General features: G+C 62.3%; 1 protein-coding gene across 1 annotated transcript; it reads right to left on the bottom strand.

The window, feature by feature from the left end:
• Positions 1-7,703: 7,703 nt before the first annotated feature.
• Positions 7,704-15,861, bottom strand: CYP27B1 (cytochrome P450 family 27 subfamily B member 1). The gene is made up of 9 exons (XM_067529649.1): positions 15,627-15,861; positions 13,093-13,283; positions 12,085-12,281; positions 11,711-11,911; positions 10,541-10,704; positions 10,163-10,329; positions 9,719-9,800; positions 9,266-9,463; positions 7,704-8,692 (listed from the first exon to the last, which is right to left on the bottom strand). Exons 1-9 carry the CDS (start codon positions 15,828-15,830, stop codon positions 8,579-8,581), a joined length of 1,518 nt encoding a protein of 505 aa, XP_067385750.1. The 5' UTR covers positions 15,831-15,861; the 3' UTR covers positions 7,704-8,578.
• Between the last annotated feature and the right edge of the window lie 5,560 nt (positions 15,862-21,421).

Raw genomic sequence — 21,421 nt, forward strand, 5'->3', positions numbered from 1 at the left:
TACCCACCGGCTGAGCAGTAGCATTTGGCTTTTGTGGAAGAGATTCGGAGCCCAGACAGAGAGAGAGCAGCTCAACGGCTCCCCTAGCCCCATTGCCTGGTCCAACGGGGGTCAGCGCCACATGCAGCAGAGAAGAGTTGATCCTGCTACACCCTGGATGGAGATTGATTCCTGCCCCCGGCTGGTGGGCGCCGTCTGCCCTGACGCATGAGGGTTGGGAGTCCGGGTCCGCCAACACCCAACTGTAAACAGGAGGGGCACTTCTCACAGGGTGAGTGACTGACTGTTGGGACAGTTCGCCAGGGGTAGGATGTGCTGGATGCCCTCCCAGCATCACTCGTGTGACACCAGGAGCATGGCCCAGCCTGACCCAGCAGAGAGCTCTGGAAAAGGTGGCAAAAAACGCGCAACAAAGCTGGGATTGCAGCTGAGATGGGAGGTATCTGGGGGAGAGCTGGGAGATCTGGGGTCTCCTCCTCCCTCCACGGCCGTGACCCAGTCCCTTCCACCAGCCGTCCCGGGAAGGTTTCACAGCTGGGCTGAGTGGCTGGGTGGGGCAGGTATGCCTCAGCTGCTGCTGTGCTCACCGCCTGGATGCTGGCAGCACGCCGCAGGCGCTGTGCAAAGTGGAAAGGGATCCTTGCCAAGTGGCTCCTCCCTGGGCAGAGCGCCATCCCCCCGGGGAGGTGAGAACAGCCAAGCTTCGGCCGAGCAGCTCCTTAAAAGGCGCCGGTGTTTTGTTGCTGGAGCTGGCGCTTCACCCACAGCAGGTGCAGGTAAATGCATGCCTGCAAAAGCCGCCCATCCAGGAGGCAGATGCTACTGCCACGGCCCTTTGATGGCTGAGTTTGGGCTGGGTGTCCCTCCCTCTTGTCCCCGGGCATGGGCTCTCCCCACCTGAACTCCTCGCCGGCCAGCAGCCCCGGTCCCTCCCAAAGGGAGCTGCCACGCCCTCCGGCTGGGCACCCCCAGTGGCTGTGTTTTGCCTGGGACCCGCCAGCGCCATGGACTCAAGTGGGAGCCGGGACTGGTGGCTCCCCTGCTGCAGCTCTTGGAAGGCATCAGCCGTTGCCTTTAGCTGTTTCCAGCTCTGCTTGCGGATTCCTTGCCCGGCCTTCCCTGGGCTCTGTTCTCTCTGCGCGCTGCGGGAGACGGGCGGTGACTCACTCACCGAGGTTTCATTAATGCAGCCAGGCATGCGGCGCTGCAAGACGCCTCTGGGGCTCCAGCCTGGCGCAGGCCTCTCAGCTGGGAGTGCTGGGAGCGGAGCTCGTCCAGCGGAGAGTCAATGGAGCTGGAACGTGGGGCGCAACCTCAGGGCAAATCCCTGCCTTTTGTGTCTGCCCTTCGCGGCCCTGGGCCTGGCCCCTCCGCATGCTTAGAGCGCTGAGCTCCCCCCTGACCTGGGCCTGGAACCCCAACCCGCTCTCTGTCTTCAAACCCCACATACCCTCTTCTCTATGCCCTTTGCCCGCCCTCTACCCAGCCCCCCCCACCAGCTCTGGGTCCTGTGCTCTCCCATCAGGCCAGGCACCTGAACATGAGTTCTGTGCCCCCTGTGACATCTCCCTGCTGAGAGAGTTGCTTCGCTGGTGGCTGGACCCCAAGGAGAACAGATGCAGGGCTGAGTTGCTGGAGCTAATAAAGGCAAGGAAGACAGCTGTGACTGGGGGAGGAGAGCTCTGGAGGGAGTTATTTGGGGTAGCCTGAGGGCTAGGAGCCCAGCAGAGGACCTGGCCTGCTGACCTTTCCCAGGCAGGGGATGGGGATGGGGTGGCTATGGGCAGGCCTGAAGGACAGCCGGGGCATGGCAGAAGACGCTGGAGCTGGGGTTTGCCGTTGGACTGGGTTTGGAGACTATGCACTGTGTGTAGGGTAAATTGCTGGTGTTTGGGGGCTGTTAGTGCTATGTGGGGGGTAACAACTGGCCCCGGGTAGGATAATATTGGCCCAAAGAGCCCTTGTGGTGGCATCTTTAAGGAGCCAAGAAGGGAAACTGAGGCAGAGACCCTGTCATTATTGCACCCAGCCACAAGGGGGTGCTCAGAGGCGAGGGGGAACTGTGCTGGATGTGCAGGCTGAGCATGCCAGAGGTGCACTGCTGTGGCCCCATGTTCAGAGTGCACCCCCGGTCCTGAGGGAGGATAACCCCATGGAGGGCAGAAGGAAACCCACCCAAGAACCCTGGTGTTCGGCAGCGGGGGCTGGTCGGAAACCAGCCCCCCCACATCCACCCAGGCTCCCAAAGAGATGGCAATGAAGCGTGGGGCCTTCAGGAGAGTCGTGGGTGCCAGTGAAGGAAAGCAGCCTGGTTTGGGGGGGGGGTCAGGGCACGGGACATGGGGCCTCTCCCTCTGGGGGCACCGGCTCTGATCCAGCCCCACGGGAGGGCAAAAGGTTTGGCTCTGTGGGGCTTAGGGCCTTTCCCTCCTAGGGGGCCCGCTCCAGCCTGCCCCAGGTTGTGGAGCTTGCTGGCTTGTGGGCATGACCCATCAGAGCCCTTTAAACCCCCCTCTCCCCCACGTGCGCCCCACCCCCCCCCCAGAACAGTTGTCCCATTGACACCCAGGCCCCTCCAGGGAGGTTGATGCTGAAGCTGCAGCACCATCTAGTGGCCATCAGTGGAACTTTCCCCTCCATGTCCCCAAAAATACTTCGGCTCAACCCTGTTCAAAGGGGAATTCAGGGAACGCGTTTCCAGGCCTTGACCAGGAAGGCAAAGGGATTTGCTGCGTACATTGTGGGCGGGCAGGGCAGAGGGGCACTGGCCCATCAGGGCACCATGGGTGGAGGAGTTAGGGCCCCAGCCTTAAGTGTTTGCCATTGAACGGCTTTATTCTGCACAACAAACACGTCACAGCACCCTGCCCGGGCTCTCAGGCTGGGGCGCTCAGCCCTTAAAGACACAGGCCCCCACACCCACGATTGGCAACAACACCCAGTGCCTTGGCAGCGAGGGGCGCGCCCATCGCTGCATCCATCCTCCACGAGCCCCCCCGCCCCCCCCCCCCCCCCGTGTCATGGAGCCTGGTCCCACTGCACGGGCGTGTTTCCTAGCCCCCACCTGGCTGAGGCCCAAATACCTGGTCCCCACCAACTGGCCCATTCAGCGATCTCAGCCTCCTGCTCAAAGGCACCCAGCCAACACTGGGCCTACTGGCCAAGAGGCGCCAGGCTAGGGGTCTACGGGCACCCGTGGTCTTTGGGGGGGGAGGGGGGTTGCGTGGCCTTTCCCCGCCAGGAGGGGCCGGATCTGATCTGGCCCCAGGCCAGGGGACTGGCTGGTTGGAGGGCAGGGAATGGGTTGGGGGGTCCTTTCCCCTCTAGGGGGGCACCCTCTGTGATCCGGCCCCAGGTCGAGGGGACTGACTTGCTTTAGGGGCAGGGAATGGGGTACGGGGGTCCCGTCTACGGGGTGCTGGCTGTGATCCAGCCCCAGGGCAGAGGACTGGCTGGTGTAGGGGAGGCAGGAAATGGGGAGGAAACGTCTCCCTCTTGGGGGCTCTGGTTCTAATCCTGCCCCAGATCAGGGCAAATGCATGGCTCCAAGGGGACCCCAAAACACTGACTGCTGCCACAGATGGGTGCGGGTGCCGTTGAGTCAGCCAAGCCGGGTGCCCTGGTTCTGGTTCGATTCCCCTGCGGCCCACGACCCAGTGGGGGGGCCTGGCCCGACGTGTGCGTGTCCCTGCCCAGCAATCATGTTTGCGGGGGTGCCCTGTGCACCCCAAGGAACAGGAGCACCAGGAGGTGCTGCTCCAAAGATGGGGGGGGTAGGTCAAAAACTCCTCTACCCCCGCCTCCCCCCCCGGGCTCTGGCTCCTCTCATGGGGTCAGACCGCAGCCTGCTCCCCACACCCCACCTGTCCGGTCTAAGCTGGGCAGCCTCCCCTGGCCCTGCTGGGACACCTCAGCCCCTGATGCCTTGGAGGCAGGCCCGTGGCACTGCAGGGCACTTCAGCCCCTGCCTGACGAGGGCGCCCTGGAGCTCCCGCTAGAGCCCAGGGGTGTCATGGCATGGCGGGGGGGGGGGGCCTCAAGGGAAAGGCCCCCCCCACACACAAACCCCATATCTGGCTGAGGGCTGGGCCTTATAACATGCCCCCCCCCCCACCCAACTGGCTGCTCCAAGCAAGGCACCTTCCCCAAGGGGAGGGGCAGGGGGGGGCCAACAGGCAAAGTGCCCGGTGCTTAGCCGGGTTCCCCAGTATTTGCACCTGCGGGGGGGGGGGGGGGGGGGGAACTGCAGCTCCAGGCACCTCCTGCAGGGGGAGCCACGTGTGACGAACTGGCAATAGTCTTGGGGGGGGGGGGGTTCCGCTGAGTGCTCTGTGTGTGTGTGTGTGTGTGTGTGGGCGCGCGCATGCCGCAGTTCTGCCGCCCCCCCCCCCCCGTTACTCATGTATGTCGATGATGGGACCCCGGGGGGGGGGGGGGGGGGGGGGGGGTGAACATTTCAGAGCCCACTAGAGGGTGGATCCTTCCCCAGCGACACGTAGGCAGACCTGGCCAGGACCCCCTGCCCTGCCTGGGCCCAACCAGTTGTAACAGGTGGGGCCAGGTGAAGCCGGGGGAGGAGGGCGTGGTCACCTAGCCCTAGAAGGAGACAAGGGACTGGGGGAGAGGCTGGGGGATGAGGCCAGTCTCCTGGGGGGGGGGGGCCCAGTGGCGAGGGAGCCCCGAGGAAAGGCTGCTCGCTAGCAAAGTCTGGCTATGCTGTGACCCTGAGACCTAATAAACGCTGCTGCAAGACGGGGCGCCCGGCCCGTTGGGCGTGGCGGGACCATCCAAGGGCGGGGGGTTCTGCAGGGGGCGTTCCAGGCGGAGCAGGGGTGCTGAACCCTGCGGGGGGGCCCAGAGGCAGACGGCTGCGGTGCTGGGGTGGGGTGGGGAGATCCGAGGGGGCAGATGCCGATGCCTTAGCATCCTGCCTGGCTGCCCTCCCCACCCCCCCCCAGGGGTTCAAGGGCACGACCCCGGGGGGGGGCTCCGTCACACCAAGTGATATGGCTCCCTCTGCAGGAGGTGCCTGGCGCTGCAGCCTCCCCCTGGCTTGGCGTAGAGGGACACCCCCACCCACCCCTCCAACCAGGTGCCCTCCGATGAGGGGGAGCTGCCGTTTGATACCAGCTGGGAAGCCCCGCATTTGCCTGGCCCTGGGTGAAAGGCTGGAGCAGGGGCTGCTGCCCAAAAGGGCTCCGGGCCTGCCAAGGCCCCTGCGGGAAGCCACGTCCAGGGGGCAGGACTAGCGTCTCCTCGCATGGCTGGGCTGGCGTCACAGGGGCCCAGCCCATGAGCGTGCCCAGGACGGTCCAGAGTCCCAGGCAATTGACGTCAGTCATGCCCCCGGTGCGGCAGGAACAGGGGCTGGGGGGGCGCAAGGAAGAGCAGCCCAGGGCACGTGAATGTTTGACTGGGGAGGGGAACATTCATGCAGAGACCAGAGCAATTAACCCCCTAGCTGCCAGCAGGGCAGGAGCAGCTGAAACCTCCTAGGGGGCCTGATCTGCCAGGGGGGAAGAGGGCAAAGCGCCTCTGACTGGGTGGCGCATTGCCCTGGGAATGCGGGGCCTGCAGAGCGACATGCAGCCGCTGCTCCAGAGTGAGCGGACGAACCAGATCTTTATAAGGGTGGGGGGGGCAGTAACAGCCTCAGAGCCTCCTCCACCAGGCGGGGCAGGGGAGAGCTGGCAGACGTGCTGCCCGGCAGGTCGGCTGTCAGTCAGGGTGGCTGCGCCTGGAGGTGCAGGTTAGCGTTGCACGGCTCGCCAGCCCCCGCCCCTCCCTCGTGGCTCAAACCAGGGCGTTGTGCACACATGCGTTGCCCTATCTTGCCCGCTTTTGTGGTTTTTCTTAAGGCCTCAGGCTCCAGGAATCATGTGGATACGGGAAAGGGCATGGGGGGGGGGGGGGAAGGGAGAGGGCGAATCTACCCACGTCACCAGTGATCAGCGCCTCTAGGAGCATCAGCGGGGAAGCTGACGCGTTGGAAGGCGCGCTCGGGCATGAAGGGGTTAATGTGGAGCCCCTGCCTGGAAAGAAAGGTGCCAATTGCTGGCCCTGGCCACGTGGGGCTGAGCTCAGGGCAATGCCCAGCCAGGTGCCACGGGGCACGGTCCCGGGAAAACCCATGTGCCCGGCCGGTGGCGTGCAAAATCTGGGGTGAAAATGCAGCAAACAGGATGGGGATCGGGGCTACTGCTTGGGGCCAGCCTGGAGGGCGGAGGGCTGGCCTGGAGGGGCATTGACAGCGCTGGGGTGGGGAGCCCAGGGCTGGGTACGGTCTAGGGCTGAGGGGAGCACACCTCCTGCGCTGGGGGCGTGGGTGGGGGGATGGGCACCAAATGCTGATGACGGGTGAGATCAGCGTTTGGCTGTGGAATGCCCTGTAAATACACACCGCGATTGGGTTGGCTGTGGGGTGCACAGATCACGCCCCATCCCTCCCGGCCCTCTCTCCTAGAGATCACTGCCAGGCCCCTCTCTGGGGGCGGGATCTGCTACCTCCGGCACCCCGAGAGCCAGCCTGAACCTGCCGGCGCTGCCAGTCCTCGTCCTGTGCCAAGGAGCCAGGTCCTGTCTCCTCCACGCCTGGGCCCCCGGGGCTGGGGCTGCGAGCAGCGGGGAATGAAACCAAACACGTCTCCTCTGGCCTGGCCTTGCACCCAGGGGACCTTGGCATGAGCCGAACGGGCCGCGCTGCTGAAGGTGTGGCCCCAGCCCAGTCCTGGGAGCAGGGCCCAGGCCTGGGCTCCCTACGCTGCTCCAGAAGGAACGGAGCGCTACGGGGGGAAGGCGGGTCCCCGCTCGCTGAGCTGCTGAGCCAGTCCTTGGCAGCGGGCTGTGACCCGCTGTCGACCTCCTGGGACCTGGTGGCTGGGCCCTTCCCTTTCCTGCGTCGGTGATGCCCAGGCAGGACTGAAAGTCGCTCTCTGCCAGTGATCCCAGTGCAATGAGATGGTGGGGGGGGGGGCGAGAGGGATACATCACATCAAACCACTCTCCCAGCTGGGGCCCCCGCCTGGACAGCCTCAGCAAAGAGGCCGGGAAGCCTGGACTGAAGTCCCTGGAGAGTAGGGGAGAAACGCTGACGGTGCCTGACCCAGTGCCCCCTCCCCCTGAAGGTGGCTGGGGGGGTCCCCACAGCAGTGGAAATCAAGGGGGTTACACCAGGGGGCAGTTTGGCCCTGAGAATATCTCCTTCCCAGCCACCCTCCCCGCCCCCAGCAGGAGTTGTTACCCTGTGCTGAGTGTAACCGTGCTCTGCTCCTGCGGGTGGATTCGCTCAGAGAAGGGGTGTGTGTGTGTGTGTGTGTGTGTGTGTGAGAGAGAGAGAGAGAGAGAGAGAGAGAGACTGGCATCCTCCGGGCCTGAGGATCTTTGTAGTTTCTCACTTGTAGCGCAGCTGAATGGTAACTGGGTGACCTGGAGTTTATTCCTGGCTTGGCCACTGATGACTTAGGATGAGTTGCTTCCCCCCCCCCCCAACCTCACTTCTGTGCCTCAGTTTCCCCTCTCACTAACAGTCCATGCAGCACCCAGGGGCGCTGATCTCGGCTGGGTGCTCTCACTGCTACTTTGCAATTGTATAGTGCAGCTGTGTAGGTTTCAATGGGGTTTTTTTTGGCCTGGAATCCAACTTAACCCCCCCCCCCCCTTCCAGTCCAGCTCCTTCCGTCCATACGCACAACATCCAGACCGGCTTTCATTTGTTTTTTTAAAAAAAGAGTCACATTTATTCTCCAGGGAATAATAAATACCAGTTAAATATCCAAGCACCAGCAACAGCTGCAGCCAAGAGGCCGGTGCGATCGGCTCCTGACGGCGGCCAGATCCCACTGCAGCCGGCCTCAATACACAGCCGCGCGTCTGGCTCTGGGGAGGAGCAGACGGCCGCTGGCTGTGGGGCGCTTTGCGGCTTCTCCCCACGAAACGCGAATAAGTTAGAGGCGATAAATAGAAGAGGGACGAGGAGTGTTGGAAATGATAAAGGCACCCCCGGGACACGCTTCTTTTTCCACACGTTGGACGCACCCAAAGGGGCAACTCAGCTGAGCCAAGCCGAGGCTGGTGGAGATCAGCAAAGCTGACGCTGGTTTACACCCAGGGGAGGAGGCAGACACCCAAGGCCCTGCCCAGCCTCGGGACCAGCCCAGCTGGGCCCAGACGTGCTAGTGAAATGCTCGGCTGCTGCAGCTGGCAATGACCGGAGGAGGGTGGGAATCCAGCCGCTGAGCAGGGGACTCGAACTCACGGAGGTCGGACGCTCAGCCAGGGGCGCACGTGGAGGAAGCGTCGGTTCTGGGGCTGTCGCGGGGGCTCGGCCTCCCCCCGCGCTCGCTCCAGGCTGGGGGTGGGGAGGGGGGTGCACGAAGCCATCCCTGGCTCCCCAGATGTGTTGCACGATGCCACGTGGCCCTTCTCATCCTGCTGGAGCAGGGAGCAGCGCCTGTGCTCGGCCTCTCCTTGCCCCCGATCTGGGGCCAGCCCACCGGCTCGGACGTGAGTCCTTCCCCCGGGAGGGGGGGGGGGGTGCTCGGCCGCCCCCCCGGCGCCGGAGGCTCCGTCTTGGCCGGCCTTAGCGGCTGACGAACTGCAGGTTGATGTCCTTCTCCGGCACCAGGAGGGTGCGGGTCATGGCTCTGACCGGGCCCCCCTCCGGCTCCGGCTTCACCTCAAAGTGCATCAGGATCTGCCAGGAGAGGGGAGGGCAGGTTAGCGCCAGCCGGGCCGAGAGCGGGGGGGAGCATGCCACGGGCCTGGGGCCGATGCAGTGAGGGGGGGGGGGGAGTGGGGCTATGGGTCCGGTACCGATGCAGGGGGGAGAAGGGAGCCATGGGCCTGGTGCCGATGCAGTGTGTGTGTGGGGGGGGGGGAAGTGGGGCTATGGGTCCGGTACCGATGCAGTGGGGAGAAGGGAGCCATGGGCCTGGTGCCGATGCAGTGTGTGTGTGGGGGGGGGGGGAGTGGGGCTATGGGTCCGGTACCGATGCAGTGGATGGGGAGGGCCTGGTACCGATGCAGGGGGGGCCCATGGGCCTGGTACCGATGCAGTGTGTGTGTGGGGGGGGGGGAGTGGGGCTATGGGTCCGGTACCGATGCAGTGGATGGGGAGGGCCTGGTACCGATGCAGGGGGGCCCATGGGCCTGGTACCGATGCAGTGTGTGTGTGGGGGGGTGCAGTTTAACAGGAATTAGGAGTCCCCCCCCCCCCGCCTCCTCGGGACCCACGTTTTGCCCGCGCGGCTCGGCGCCCGCCACTCACCCGGGCCAGCGCCAGGCGCACCTCCAGCTCGGCGATGCGCCTCCCGACGCAGCTCCGCTTGCCGGCGCCGAAGGGGATGGAGGCGTAGGGGTGGTGCGCGGCGTCCCTCTGCAGCCAGCGCTCCGGCCGGAAGGAGTCGGGCTCGGGGAAGAAGCGGGGGTCCCGGGAGGTGGCGTAGTGGCACAGCGTGATCAGGGTCTGCGTGGGGGGGGGGAGAAAAGGGGGTGGGGTGAGGCGTGGGAACCGTGTCACGCGAGCGGGGTGGGGGGGAGGGACCCGGGGAGACCCCCCCCTCCAGACCCCCTCATCTCCCCACCGCCTCCCTGCCCCTCACGCTAGAGGTAAAGCAAACTGGGGAAGAAATGCCCCCCCCCCTTTTCCAGGCCAGCTCCCCCCCCCCCCCCAAGCATTCCCTCCCCACCTCTGAGCCCGGCCGGGGCCAGCCCCACTCACCTTCCTGGGGATGAGATATTCTCCCACGTGGATGTCTCGGTCCGAGATGACACGGGCATTGCCGGGAATCACAGGGTACAACCTAGCGGGAGAAAGGGGGGGCCGGAAGGTGAGTCCCGGGGTCCCGCGACCCAGCCTCACCCTGCAATAGGCGGCTTCTCCTCCAGGCTGCGGGGTCGGGGAGGGGCGCTTCCCCAGCCGGGGGGGGGAAGGGAGGACAGAACTCCAGGGGGTGCGAAGACCCCCCCAGAGCACTCACTGAGGGGATGCACCTCTGGGATCCCAGCACCCCCGGGGAGGGGAGGCGGCCTGCAAGCTCCCAGGGGATGCACCGTCTCCCTGGGCTGCAGACGCCCGGCTGTGGCTGCCCCCGGGGATGGGGGGGGGGGGGGGGGGGGGGGGGGGGGGGGGCAGAGCCTTGACCCGCTTCCTAGCAGCACCCACCTCAGCGCTTCCTTCACCACCGCCTTCAGCAGCGGCATCTGGGCCACATCGGCGGCCGACGGGACGGGGCTGCCGCCCATCACCCGGGCGATTTCCTCCTGCAGCAGGGCCTGCACCCGCGGGTGGCGGGACAGCTCGTACAGGCTCCAGGACAGGGTGCTGGAGATCTGCGGGGGGCAGAGAGGAGACCCGAGAGCGGGTTAGGAAGCGGCCAGAGGGAAACAGGGGCACCCCCCGCCTGCGCCTGGCTGGGGCCTCCGGGGTCAGTTCCAGGGAGCCGCCACGGCCCCCCTCCCAGTTTCCCCAGGGGTTCAAACCCCTTCCCCTCCCCCGGGGAGCCCCGCTCTGCAGCCAGCTCCGACCGTCCGAGCCACGTACCGTGTCCACCCCGGCCAGCAGCAGCTCGGTGACGTTGCCGTAGATGGATTTCATGGACAGCTTCTCCCGGGCCAGGTAGTGGGTCAGGTATTTACCCTCCACCGTCTCCCCCCGCGAGACTCTCTCGGCCACCTCGGCCATCCGCTTGTCGATGTGGCCCTTGGCTGGAAGGGAAGGGAGACGGCTCAGCCCGGCTGAGAACCCAAGGGGTTTAGGAGCCCTTCCCCGCCCCTCCACTGCCCCTGCTTCCCAACTGCACCCACGCTGCCAGTAATTCCCTTCTAGGCAGGGCTTCTTCGGAGACACCCAAGGGGTTTAGGTGCCCCAGTTCCACCAAAAGTCAATGCCACTCGGGCCTCTAATTCCCAGAGGCTCTTTTGGAAGCCCCCAAGTCTTAATTCCACCCCCCCTCCCCCCCGTTAAATAGCGGTTTGTTGGGGGCAGGGTTAATTCTGGTTAATGTAAATCTTCGACAGGGTCTTAAGTGCCCCGATTCGATGCAGGGAGTGGAACGTCCTTGCAGTTCTCCCCCGGGCTTTGCTAGCGAGCTACTGCCCGGAGTCACACACACACACACACACACACACACACAGTGTCAGTCACAAAGCCACACACACAGCCCCAGCCATAGTCACACACAACCAGTCACAGCCACACAGCGAGAAACACACACACACACACACAGAGCCACACACAGCCACAGTCACAGCCACACACACACACACACAGCCCCAAAGCTACACACACACACAGCCCCAGTCACACACAGCGAGAGACACACACACACACACACACACACACACACACACAGCCACAAAGCTACACACACACACAGCCCCAGTCACACACAGCGAGAGACACACACACACACACAGCCCCAAAGCTGTACACACACACCCAGCCCCAGTCACACACAGCGAGAAACACACACACACACACACACACACACACACACACACAAAGCTACACACACACACAGCCCCAGTCACACACAGCGAGAGACACACACACACACACACACACACAGCCCCAAAGCTACACACACACCCAGCCCCAGTCACACACAGCGAGAAACACACACACACACACACACACACACACACACAGTCACACACAGCGAGACACACACACACACACACACACACACACACACACACACACAGCGCTCACCGAAAGCGAACATGTAGTCCCAGGACTCGCAGAAGGTTCTCCAGGGCCCGGGGAAGAGGCGGTGCAGCAGCCGGGGCATGGCCATGGTGAGCAGCGTCATGGAGAACATGCTGTTGATGGAGCGGATGAAGGTCTCGGTTTCCGGAGGCACCGCGGGCTCCAGGCAGCCGATGCGCGTGTCGAAGAGGACCGAGGAGATGCCTTGAGGAAGCGAGGCCGGGGAGAGTCAGAGACGCGAGGCCGGGCGCAGCGGGGCGCGGAAGGGGGCGGGGGGGAAGGCGGGGTCTCAGGCAGAGCCGTCTCCGGTCTCTGCTCCCCACCACGGGCCTCTCCCTCCCCCCGCCCCCGCCCCGGTCCCGGTCCCGGGCAGGCACCTTCCAGGCCGAACTTGTAGAACTCCCCCGCCACGTCCTTCACCACCTGCTCCGGGTGGCGGCTCCGCTGGTGATGCAGCCGGCGCAGCAGGTCGCCGACCACCCCGTTCAGGGTCCCCGCGTACGACTCCACCTCCTTGGGCTTCAGCAGGTGCTTGGCCAGCAGGCTGCGGATGTGCTGCCACTCCTCGCCTTCCCTGGGAGGGCACGAAGGGAGCTGGTTACCCCCCACCCTCGGGGCTGCAGCGCCGAGCACGGAGAGTCCCCGGGGGCAGGGAACCCTTGGGCGAGGGGCTGGCGGGGGCTGCGTGTTAATTCTGTTCAGGGGTCGCGGCAGGGCAGGGGGTAAACTTGCTCTGAAGGTGCCCCCCCCCCAATATTCACTCCCTAGGGAGGCCAAGCCAGCTGCAAGGGGGGGCGGGGTCTGGGGCAAACGAGCTGCCCGCCGGGCTGGGAAAGCGGCCCTGGCTAGTCCAGGGGGCCCGTCCGCCCCGGGACACTTACTCAGCCTCAGCGCAGAGCGAGCGGGGAGCGGGGGGGGCTGAGTCACCCGCCCTGACTCACGGCTCGACACAATCCTCCTGCCCGGCTCATGTCTCCGCCTGGGCTTGCACGGAGCTCGTGACGCGCGCCGGAGCGGGCAGGAACCCCGGGCTGGGATGCCGGAGGACCGCGTGGGGTCACCCCCCAGAGATGCTCCTTGGTGCCGTTCGGGATGGACCCCCCAATCGCTGGGAGTGGGGCTCCTAGGGGCCACTCAGAACCCAGAGCGCTGGGGCTGGGATTGGCAGAAGAGCCCAAGGGAGTCGGGAGCATCAGGCCAACGGGATTTTGAGCGTCTAACTCCCTTGGGCACCCCCCCCCCCAGCTTTAAGTGGGTGTTTGCAGCGAGATCCTCTCGGATCCTGCGGGCTCCAGGACTCGTTAGGTCCCAAAATGTTTCCTGCAGCCCCCACCCCGCCCGCCCGCCCCTCGCTAGCCCGGGTGCACGCGTGGGAGCCGACTTACGCCGTGAGCAGCCCGTACGCGTGGCCCCGGCACAGCCGGTAGTCCTTCCAGGAGGACAGGTCGGAGCGGCTGGGGTGCTTGCCCTCCTGCCTCAGCACCTGCTCAATCAGGCTGGGCTCCGCGACGTGCACGGTCAGGATGGGCCCGAAGCTGGCTTTCCACACCGGCCCGTATTTGGCTTTGCCTTCGATCTAGGAGAGCAGACAAGTGGGTCAAGGCACTGGCCAGGCCCGGGGAGGCCGGCAACCCCTCCTCACCTCACTTCCCTCCACCCCCCCGGTCAGCTCCTTTGCTGGCTTCTCTCGCCCCCAAGCCCGCTGCATTACAGAGATCTAGTCCCCGGCCCAACCGCGCCACCCTGCCGCCAGCCTCGGGGACTGGACGTCCGCTGCAACCGTCTCCGATGAAACTACTTCGCCAGGCGAGGCGCGAACTGCTCCCCTCCGGCGACACCCCACTCCGTGTTTTTGTGCAGCCGGCAGCAGCTTGAACCCGGGACCGCTGGGCTTCCCAGGACCGGGAACCCCAGCCCGGAGAGGGGTCACTGATCTACCCAGCTGGACTCTGCCCCGCAGGAGCCCCCTGTTACTCAGAGCGCTCCTTCTCCTCCAGCCTCAGCCACTGGTATCCCACCCCGGATTCGTTCCCCTGGAGCCCGCCGGACGGAGACAGTCGAGCGGGATTTGGCAGCGAAGCCAAAACGCACGGCGGGCCCTGGGTTGGCAGGATTGTGCTCGGGGCTGGATGTGAACGAGGATATCTGGTGCACCCACCCAGGAAGAGGGCTGTGTTGCAGGAGCCTATTTCCCACAGGCGGTTTCTGTAGCTACCTGTCCCTCTCCCCCACGCCACGCACAATGAGCCCCGGGGGCAAACCGAGAGCGGCTGAGATGCCCGCGTGTAAATCTCTGCACAGGCCGCTCGTGGGTCACAGTCAGCGCAACCCCCTGCACGGTGCGTAACCGGTGCGCTGCGTAAACCAGGCGCTCGCCTCCAACCCTTCCGTCTTCCACTCCTTTGCTGGCAAATTTAGCATCCCATGGACGGTCTCCCACCAGAGGCGGATTTTGCTGGATTGGGATGCAGCAAAACACACCCCAGATCCTTTCGGGGAAAGCGGGAAGCGAAGCATTTGTAGGCTTGAAAAGAAACGGGTTGGGTTTGGTTTTGCGCATGGATCACTCCAGAGACCCGAGATTTCACGTGCATCACTTGCCATGGCTCATCCCCCGGGAGGCATATTCATTTAGCTCCGTTTGGAAGGAGTTAAAAATGAGTGGCGGTGGACGTGGGGACCGTGTAAAACCCAGGGGTAGCTGCCTGCCCGTTTGCAGAGCCGCACAAGCGAAGCGGAGACGTGCGCACACGGGGAGGCGACAGGCGTGCGCTCATTTGCCGTAGCAGTTTAAAGGTGAGTCCCGGGGGAGCGGGCGTATTCCCAGTTTTGGGCAACTTTCTGGAGACTCTGCAGGGATTTACGCAGACAGTCCGCTGCGGAACAGCACAGATTGTGTCAGGGAATAAAGTTTACCCGCTGGTATTTCCCCTAGTTCTGTTTCCTTTTCTACAACAAAGAGCTAAATAAAAAAATCCTCCATCATCACCCAGAATGTAACACACCCGCGGGTCAGAAAAACGCCTTGCAGGATCTCCGCCTTAACCCCGCCACATCGCCCAGCCCCGCGCACGTAACATAAAGCGCCCAGTGATGGCTGCAGTCGAACCAGCGAGCTGGAACACCAGGCTCTCTCTCCCCTTTACCTCTCCAAGCCCCCGCTAAAGGGTGAGATTCATCTACGCTGCAATGCAATGTCACTGGTCCCGCAGCCCAGTCAGTGTCGTGTGGACCAGCCAGGTCCATTCACACCGGGTTAGATTTACACGGGAACGGACTGCGTGCAGTTAACCTGCCTGACACCAACACAGGTTTGCCAGCCTGGCTGGACACACGCGGTGTCTGTGTACATCGGAGTTGACCTACACCTCGGGATCCCTGATTTCCTCTCTCACTACAAGGCATCCATTTAACCAGCAGAGACGAGTGACCAAAAACCCAGCTGTGCATCCTGGTGGGGGGCTGCCACGTGTGACTGGCCCGACCTTCCCGCCTTCAGGCTGGGATTTATGAACAGGGCATTGCATTGCAAGGAGTTTTGCACACCTGACTCCCATGGACTTCGCTGAAAACCCCCTAGCTAGACCTTTTTATTCATTATTATTTCTTATTCGTGTCTGCTGCGGCCCCGACGGGAACCTCTCCCGTGGGAGCTGGGAGATCCTAGGCCCTCTTGGAAACCTGATCCTGAGCCCTGCATGAAGACTACAGACAGGACCTGTTTAAAGCTCAGCGCCAGCCAGACAATACTAGACGTAAGGGTTGGTCCTGCTCTGAGCAGGGGGTGGGACTAGATGACCTCCCAGGTCCCTTCCAACCCTCATCTTCTATGACCCCTTGCAGGACAAGGATGCTGCAGGTAAGAGATCGGGCGCCCCGCAGCGAGGTGGGAAGGTGGCCAGAGAAGCAAGCGCCTCACCTGTAGCTCATGCAGCCTGGCCAGCCCTCTCTTGCAGAAGAGATCCATGAAGAAGCCCAGAGCGCTGGGTCCTGGCATGTCCTCCAGGGTCTTGTGGGTCTTGATCACTCTGGCCGGTGCCTTGAAGCCCAGCTCAGCCCACGCCTCGGGGAAAACCCTGGAGAGCAGGGGAGCCCGGCTGGCCAGCTTGAGGGTCTGAGGCATCGTGGCGCTGGACAGGTGTAGGGAGCAGCTGAACTCCGACTGCAGGCAGCATCTTTCGGGGTTTATTTATAGTGGGACGCGCAGAGGGGAGCCAGGGAGGCCCCGCCCCCTTGCATCCTCTTTGCCAATCCCCGCCCCTCCCTTACGTGAGTCAGTTGTTCTGTCATTTACATAGGAGCCCAGGCTGCCCAATCAGAACGCGGGGTGGGCTCGGCGGGGGGCCTGAAGCAAGCAGGCTGCTGGCCACGTGGCTTTTCGGGCGACGGGGCAGAAGCATCTGCAGGGGAGGGGGAGAAAGAAGGGGCCGAGGGTGTAAGGCAGGGCGGAGATGGGTGTCTGGGGTGGGTACCTCGGGAGGGAGACATGGGCAACTTGGGCAGGGGAGAGAGGTACCTGGGGGGGGGGGGGCAGAGAGAGGTACCTGGGGGGGCAGAGAGAGGTAGCTCAAGGGGTGTTATGGGCACCTGGGGGAGATGGGTACATGGGCGGGATAGGGACATCTAGAATCACAGAAGATGAGGGGTGGAAGGGACCCCAGGAGGTCAACTAGTCCAACCCCCTGCTCACAGCAGGACCAACCCCCGCTAATAGAGGGGGTGAGAGATGGGCACCTGGAGGGAAAGGGGAGGGGCCCAGAGGAGCATGGAGGGAGAAGGGGCCCAGAGGGGGATGTGGTGTGGGGAGGGGAAGATGAGCACCACAGCTCAATTCGGTAGCCCTTCCTGGCCCCAGAACCGGGGGGCTCTTCCATTGCCAGGGCAGAGCCGCAAGCGTAAAGAAGGAGGGAGTTTTTAACAGAAATTAGCCGTGGGAGCCGTTGGCTCAGGGTCGTGGTGGATGCTCCACCACGGACCATTTTTAAACCCCGGTCGGGCATTTCTAAAAGACCTGCCCGAGGAGTTATTCTGGGGCCGTTCTCTAGCCTGCCCTACCCAGGGCGTCAGACGAGATGATCACAACGGTCCCTTCTGGCCTTGGAAACTAGGCATGAAAGTGAACAGGACACGGGGCCGGCTGGGGCAAGCGGATGACGCGCAAAGCAGACAGCTCCAGGGGCGCTGCAGGGCGAGGGGTTAAAAGGCAGGAAGAGAGGTCGATTCATTCACTCTGGTTCAGTGGCTGGGTGGGGAGGAGCTGGTTTCATAACAGGGCAGAGGGAAAAGTCTCCCCCCCCTCCAAGTGAACCAGACCAGTGAACCGAGCACATGAATGAGCTCAAGACACAAAGGGGGGGGGGGGGGGAGTATTTTAACCTCTGTTACAGTTGTGTGTCTCCAGGACCCACACATGGGGGGAGGGTACAATTTACCAGGGCCTGAAGGCCCTGGGGGTCCCGGCCCAGGCTGCAACCCCCATTACCATGAGGAAAAAATTGAGGCTAAATTGTAGATCATGCCTGAGGATATTGATAGAAACTTATTTCCCTGTATCCCTGTATCCATTGTCCAGATCTTGTGAGATTTGCAAATCTTGGTGATTTGTAACAAGGGGGGGGGGGGGGGGGCTGTACTGAGCCCGAAAAAATTAGGCTTGGGTCCTGTGTGTCTCTTCACACTCATGCCCCCCAGGCTCCATGGGGAGGGGTGTGAACAGCAGTTCCTCAAACAAGGAGCCGCACCCCCACAAGAAAAGCGGGCCCAGAATGGAGGGAGTCTGACCCAAGCTAACGCCATGTTTGTGTGCGTGCAGCTCCTAGCCTAAGTGGGACTTGAACTCAAAGCCTTGCAAAACTGCATTGGAAGCCTTTGGCGGAGACATTAAAACCCCAGTGCAGGGCTGGGGTTGCATTTTGGAAGTGGGTCTGCTCCGGAGACTGGAAGCATCTTTGTGTTCTATGATTATTGTACAGCGCCTGGCACAATGAGGTCCTGATCCATGAAGGAGGCACCAGGGGGTTGGGTTCAGTAATACAGAGCACAGGAACGGACTCGGCGAGGACACCTGGCTAGCTGCCACTGTGTCTCATCCAAAGGCCAGGCTGTTGGCGAGCGGGGGTCTTGACCCCTTTGTTATTCAGTGGTAGTAGCAAATCACGATTTCCCCATGTCTCTAGCTGTCATTGCACCATGGGGGAGGAGGGCAGTGGGATAATAACAAGCAGGAGGATGTTAAAACCCGGGACCACACAGACCTCCTTTAGATCTCAGGAAACAAGCGGGCAGGATGCCCGGAGCCGGGGTGGGTTGTTGCTTAATCTTGTATTGCTGCCCTTCAGCGATAACACGGCCACCTGAATCAGAGGAGACGTGGGCCCGTGCTGAGGACTCATCCCGCCAAGTTATGAGCTCCCTGGGGGGGGACTGAGGGCTGGAGCGGCACATGCAGAACCCGTCTGGGCAGAGCCTGTCTGCCACGCACTGAGAAGCAGCTGCGCTGAGCTTATAAAGAGGGCCGCTACTTGAGAGACTCCAGCGGGGTCCTGGCAGCCGCTTGGGTACCTTCTTGTCCAGTGCTGGCATCTGCTCAGCCTGACCCTTAACTATGCCGCCTCTCTTTGCCATCAGGCCCTTCCCTCCGCAGCAGGCATGACGAGTATGGAAGCTGGGCATGACCCATGGGACCAGGGAAGCACAGGGAACCTGGCGGGCAGAGCTCCAATCTAGTAGCTGAGCAGGCAGCTGAATGAAGAGACACGCAGAGAATCAAGCTTTTCTTTATATTCAGTTGTGTTCTGGACAGAGCCCAAGCATCATTTTCTCAGGCCCAGTCCAAACTTGTAGCACGGGCCCCCTCCCACACACATACCACAATCCCTCATCCCAGACATACCATCTCGTGAGCCATGAACTAATTTTTTCCTCATGATAATGAGGGTTGCAGCCTGGGCCGGGTCTCCCCAGGGCCTCCGGGCCCCAGTAAAATGTACCCTTCCCCCCCAGTGTGGGGGCCCTGGTTCTGGGCACATCAGGGGTGGACGACAGGAACGCCTGGCACCTGAGTTGCCGAGGAAGCCAGTGTTAGAGAAACAAACTGCTCCGGGAAGATGTCAGGTCGCAGATTGCCCCCCCCCAAAACCAGGCCAGGAGCAACGTCTGTGTTTTGTCCTATTATGGCAGAACCAATAGGCCCCAAGGGATATCAGGGCGCCATGGTTCTGGGTGCCGAACCAACGGCTGGAGAGAGAGCCCCTTCCACGAAGAGCTTTCAATTGGCATAGCCAAGATGGAGAAAGGGAAGTAGGCCCAGAGAGGAAACGTGCCTCTCTGACTGAAGGGGAGCACGCCTGCTAACAGAGGCCGGGGGCCCAATCCAGTCGCACGGGCACAAATCAGAGGGAACTCCATTGACATCATCTGCGCTGTGTCTGTTTGAGAGCAGAATCTGGCCCCAAACTGGCTGGGAAGGAGAACCCGGCCTATTTGGGCAGCCAATGATCTGGGCGGCTGTGAGTGACCCAGAGCGGATCGCAGATTGTGCCAAGCGAGGCGTTCGTGAATTGAGTTTGCCAGCTGTGTTTCTCCAGATGTTCCATTTCCCGCCTCCCTTCCTTAAGGATGCACAGTGGAAGTTGCAACTACCAGCAAAAGCCATTCATTCTGAACTACTTGCCCTAGCTGGGGGCCCAGATTTGGCTGAGTATTTACATCTGGTGGAACAGAACATGACAGCTAGGGCGGATTAAGGCCGAGATGCTATAAACCTCAGCCGAGGGCCCCAGCTCCTGGAGTCATGTGATGAGCTCAGAATCTCAGCTTTCCTTTAAAAATAAAAATCAGGCTTCTAGCCCTCATGGAAGCAAAAAACTATATATAATGCAAATAGCTGCCTGCCTGCCTGTGGGTTTACACTTGAAACATTACAATAGTACAGCTGAAGCATTTCACTGTAGACATGCCCTATGCCTACAGAAGGGGTTCTTCCGTCAGCATAGAAAATCCACCTCCCTGAGAGATGGTAGCTAGGTCAATGGCAGAATTCGTCCATCAACCTAGTGCTGTCTACATGGGGACTTGTCAGTTTAACTATGCCACTCACGGGTGTGGATTTTTTTGACCTAATTTTCCAGTGTAGCCCAGACGTCGCAAACCAGCAACTGATGCCTGCCTGAGTCTGCAGAGAGCCTGAAACAATAGCTCCAAGAAGCATGAATTGCCCCACTCGGCTTAATACCCACTGCCATAAAGAGGGGTAAAGCCACAGCTTGGGGGCAGGGCTGTGGGGGACCCCAAGAAGGGGGTGGCTAAGGCTCCAGAGCACCTTAATTGGACCTTGACTGCAAGTCTTTGGCCCAAGGGCAATTTGAATCAAAGCAATAATTGCAGAAAGGCCAATAAAAGTTGCTCCGGTTTCTGCTTCTCCCTGGCACGGCAAAGGAGACAAGGGCTCAGGCTGCAGCTGACCAGCCAGGGAGAGTGAGGAAGCGCGTTGTTTCAGGGCCAGATTAATAAGAAGTCAGGGCAGCCAGCAGCCGCTCAGCTCTGCAAACAGCAAAACCAGCATTATGGACTTAAAGGGAAAAACAGCCACCCGGGGCGGATCCAGCACTCTGGGCCCCGATTCTCTCCTGCGTTTCCACCAGGGCAAAGCGGGGGGATAAGGGCTTGTCTGCACAGGGCATTGTTTCAGGCTATTGTGCTTTAAATTCAGCCCCTTCTATAATCTGAATTCACTTTCATGGGAAGACACCGCTAAACCAGAATGAGCAAACCTGACTGCACGGATATAAGCAGTAACCCAGTCCCCCACCCGCTCCCCCTTTTCCCCACCACATCACTCCTCCTAGTCCCCCAAACGCCGACAGCAGTAACACGCCAGCGCGCCGGCTGAGCTGCCCTTGCTCTGCAGATGGCTCTCATCCCTGCTCTGCGCCGGGCCCATCTCTCTTCGCGGCTGCACTTCCCACCCCCGTGTTAAAAGCCAGCGAAATGCAACCCAGAGCCAGCGGCCCAAGGCCACTTGACATGGAGGCGCGGGGAGCTGTGCCGGCTGGAGTCCCTCTTACCGCACCCGCATTGTCCCCTGGCACAATAGAAAGTATTTCTATCAGCTCTTCCATTACTGGCGGCCTTCCATTAAGGGAACTTTCTTCACCGAACCCTGCAGAGTTTGCAGCTTGCTTGCTGTCAGCGCAGCTCCAGGGAAATGTGCTCTCCGCTCAGCTCTGGGGGGCACAGCACCAGCCTCGCTGCAATTCCTTGGTGACGGAGTCCTTCTCAGCAAGGCAGCTGATGCTGGGGAGGGCTCCTGTGGGTGGGGACTGACCCATTGGAACCACATTCAGGAAGCAGCGGACGAGGCAGAGCCCATGGGCACCACTTCCCTCTTGCCGTGACGCCGCGCGGCCTTCTCCACGGCCACCAGCGCCGCCCCTTTCACCCGCTTCGCAGCCCATCATTCCCCCCACCCCTTCCAGAGCAAGGGCCCCTCACCAGCTCCTCGGCCCCCCCAGTGCTTCCCAGCCATGGCTTGCTGGCCGGCCAAGAGCAAGACGGCTCCTTTCCTCGTCCTCAGCACCGCGAGGGGCAGGGAGGAGTCGGGCGCGAGGAAGCAGCAGCCCGGCGGACGGACATGCCAGCGCAGAGGCTGCGGTGTTGATGCCGTGCCAGGCGGAGCTGAAGGGACCCCCAACACCACTGGCACCTGGGGCGGCC

The sequence above is a fragment of the Emydura macquarii genome, unplaced genomic scaffold (assembly GCF_026122565.2).
Source record: "Emydura macquarii macquarii isolate MOO-44397 ecotype Brisbane River unplaced genomic scaffold, CSIRO-AGI_Emac_v2 contig_2994, whole genome shotgun sequence".
Taxonomy (NCBI): Eukaryota; Metazoa; Chordata; order Testudines; family Chelidae; genus Emydura; species Emydura macquarii.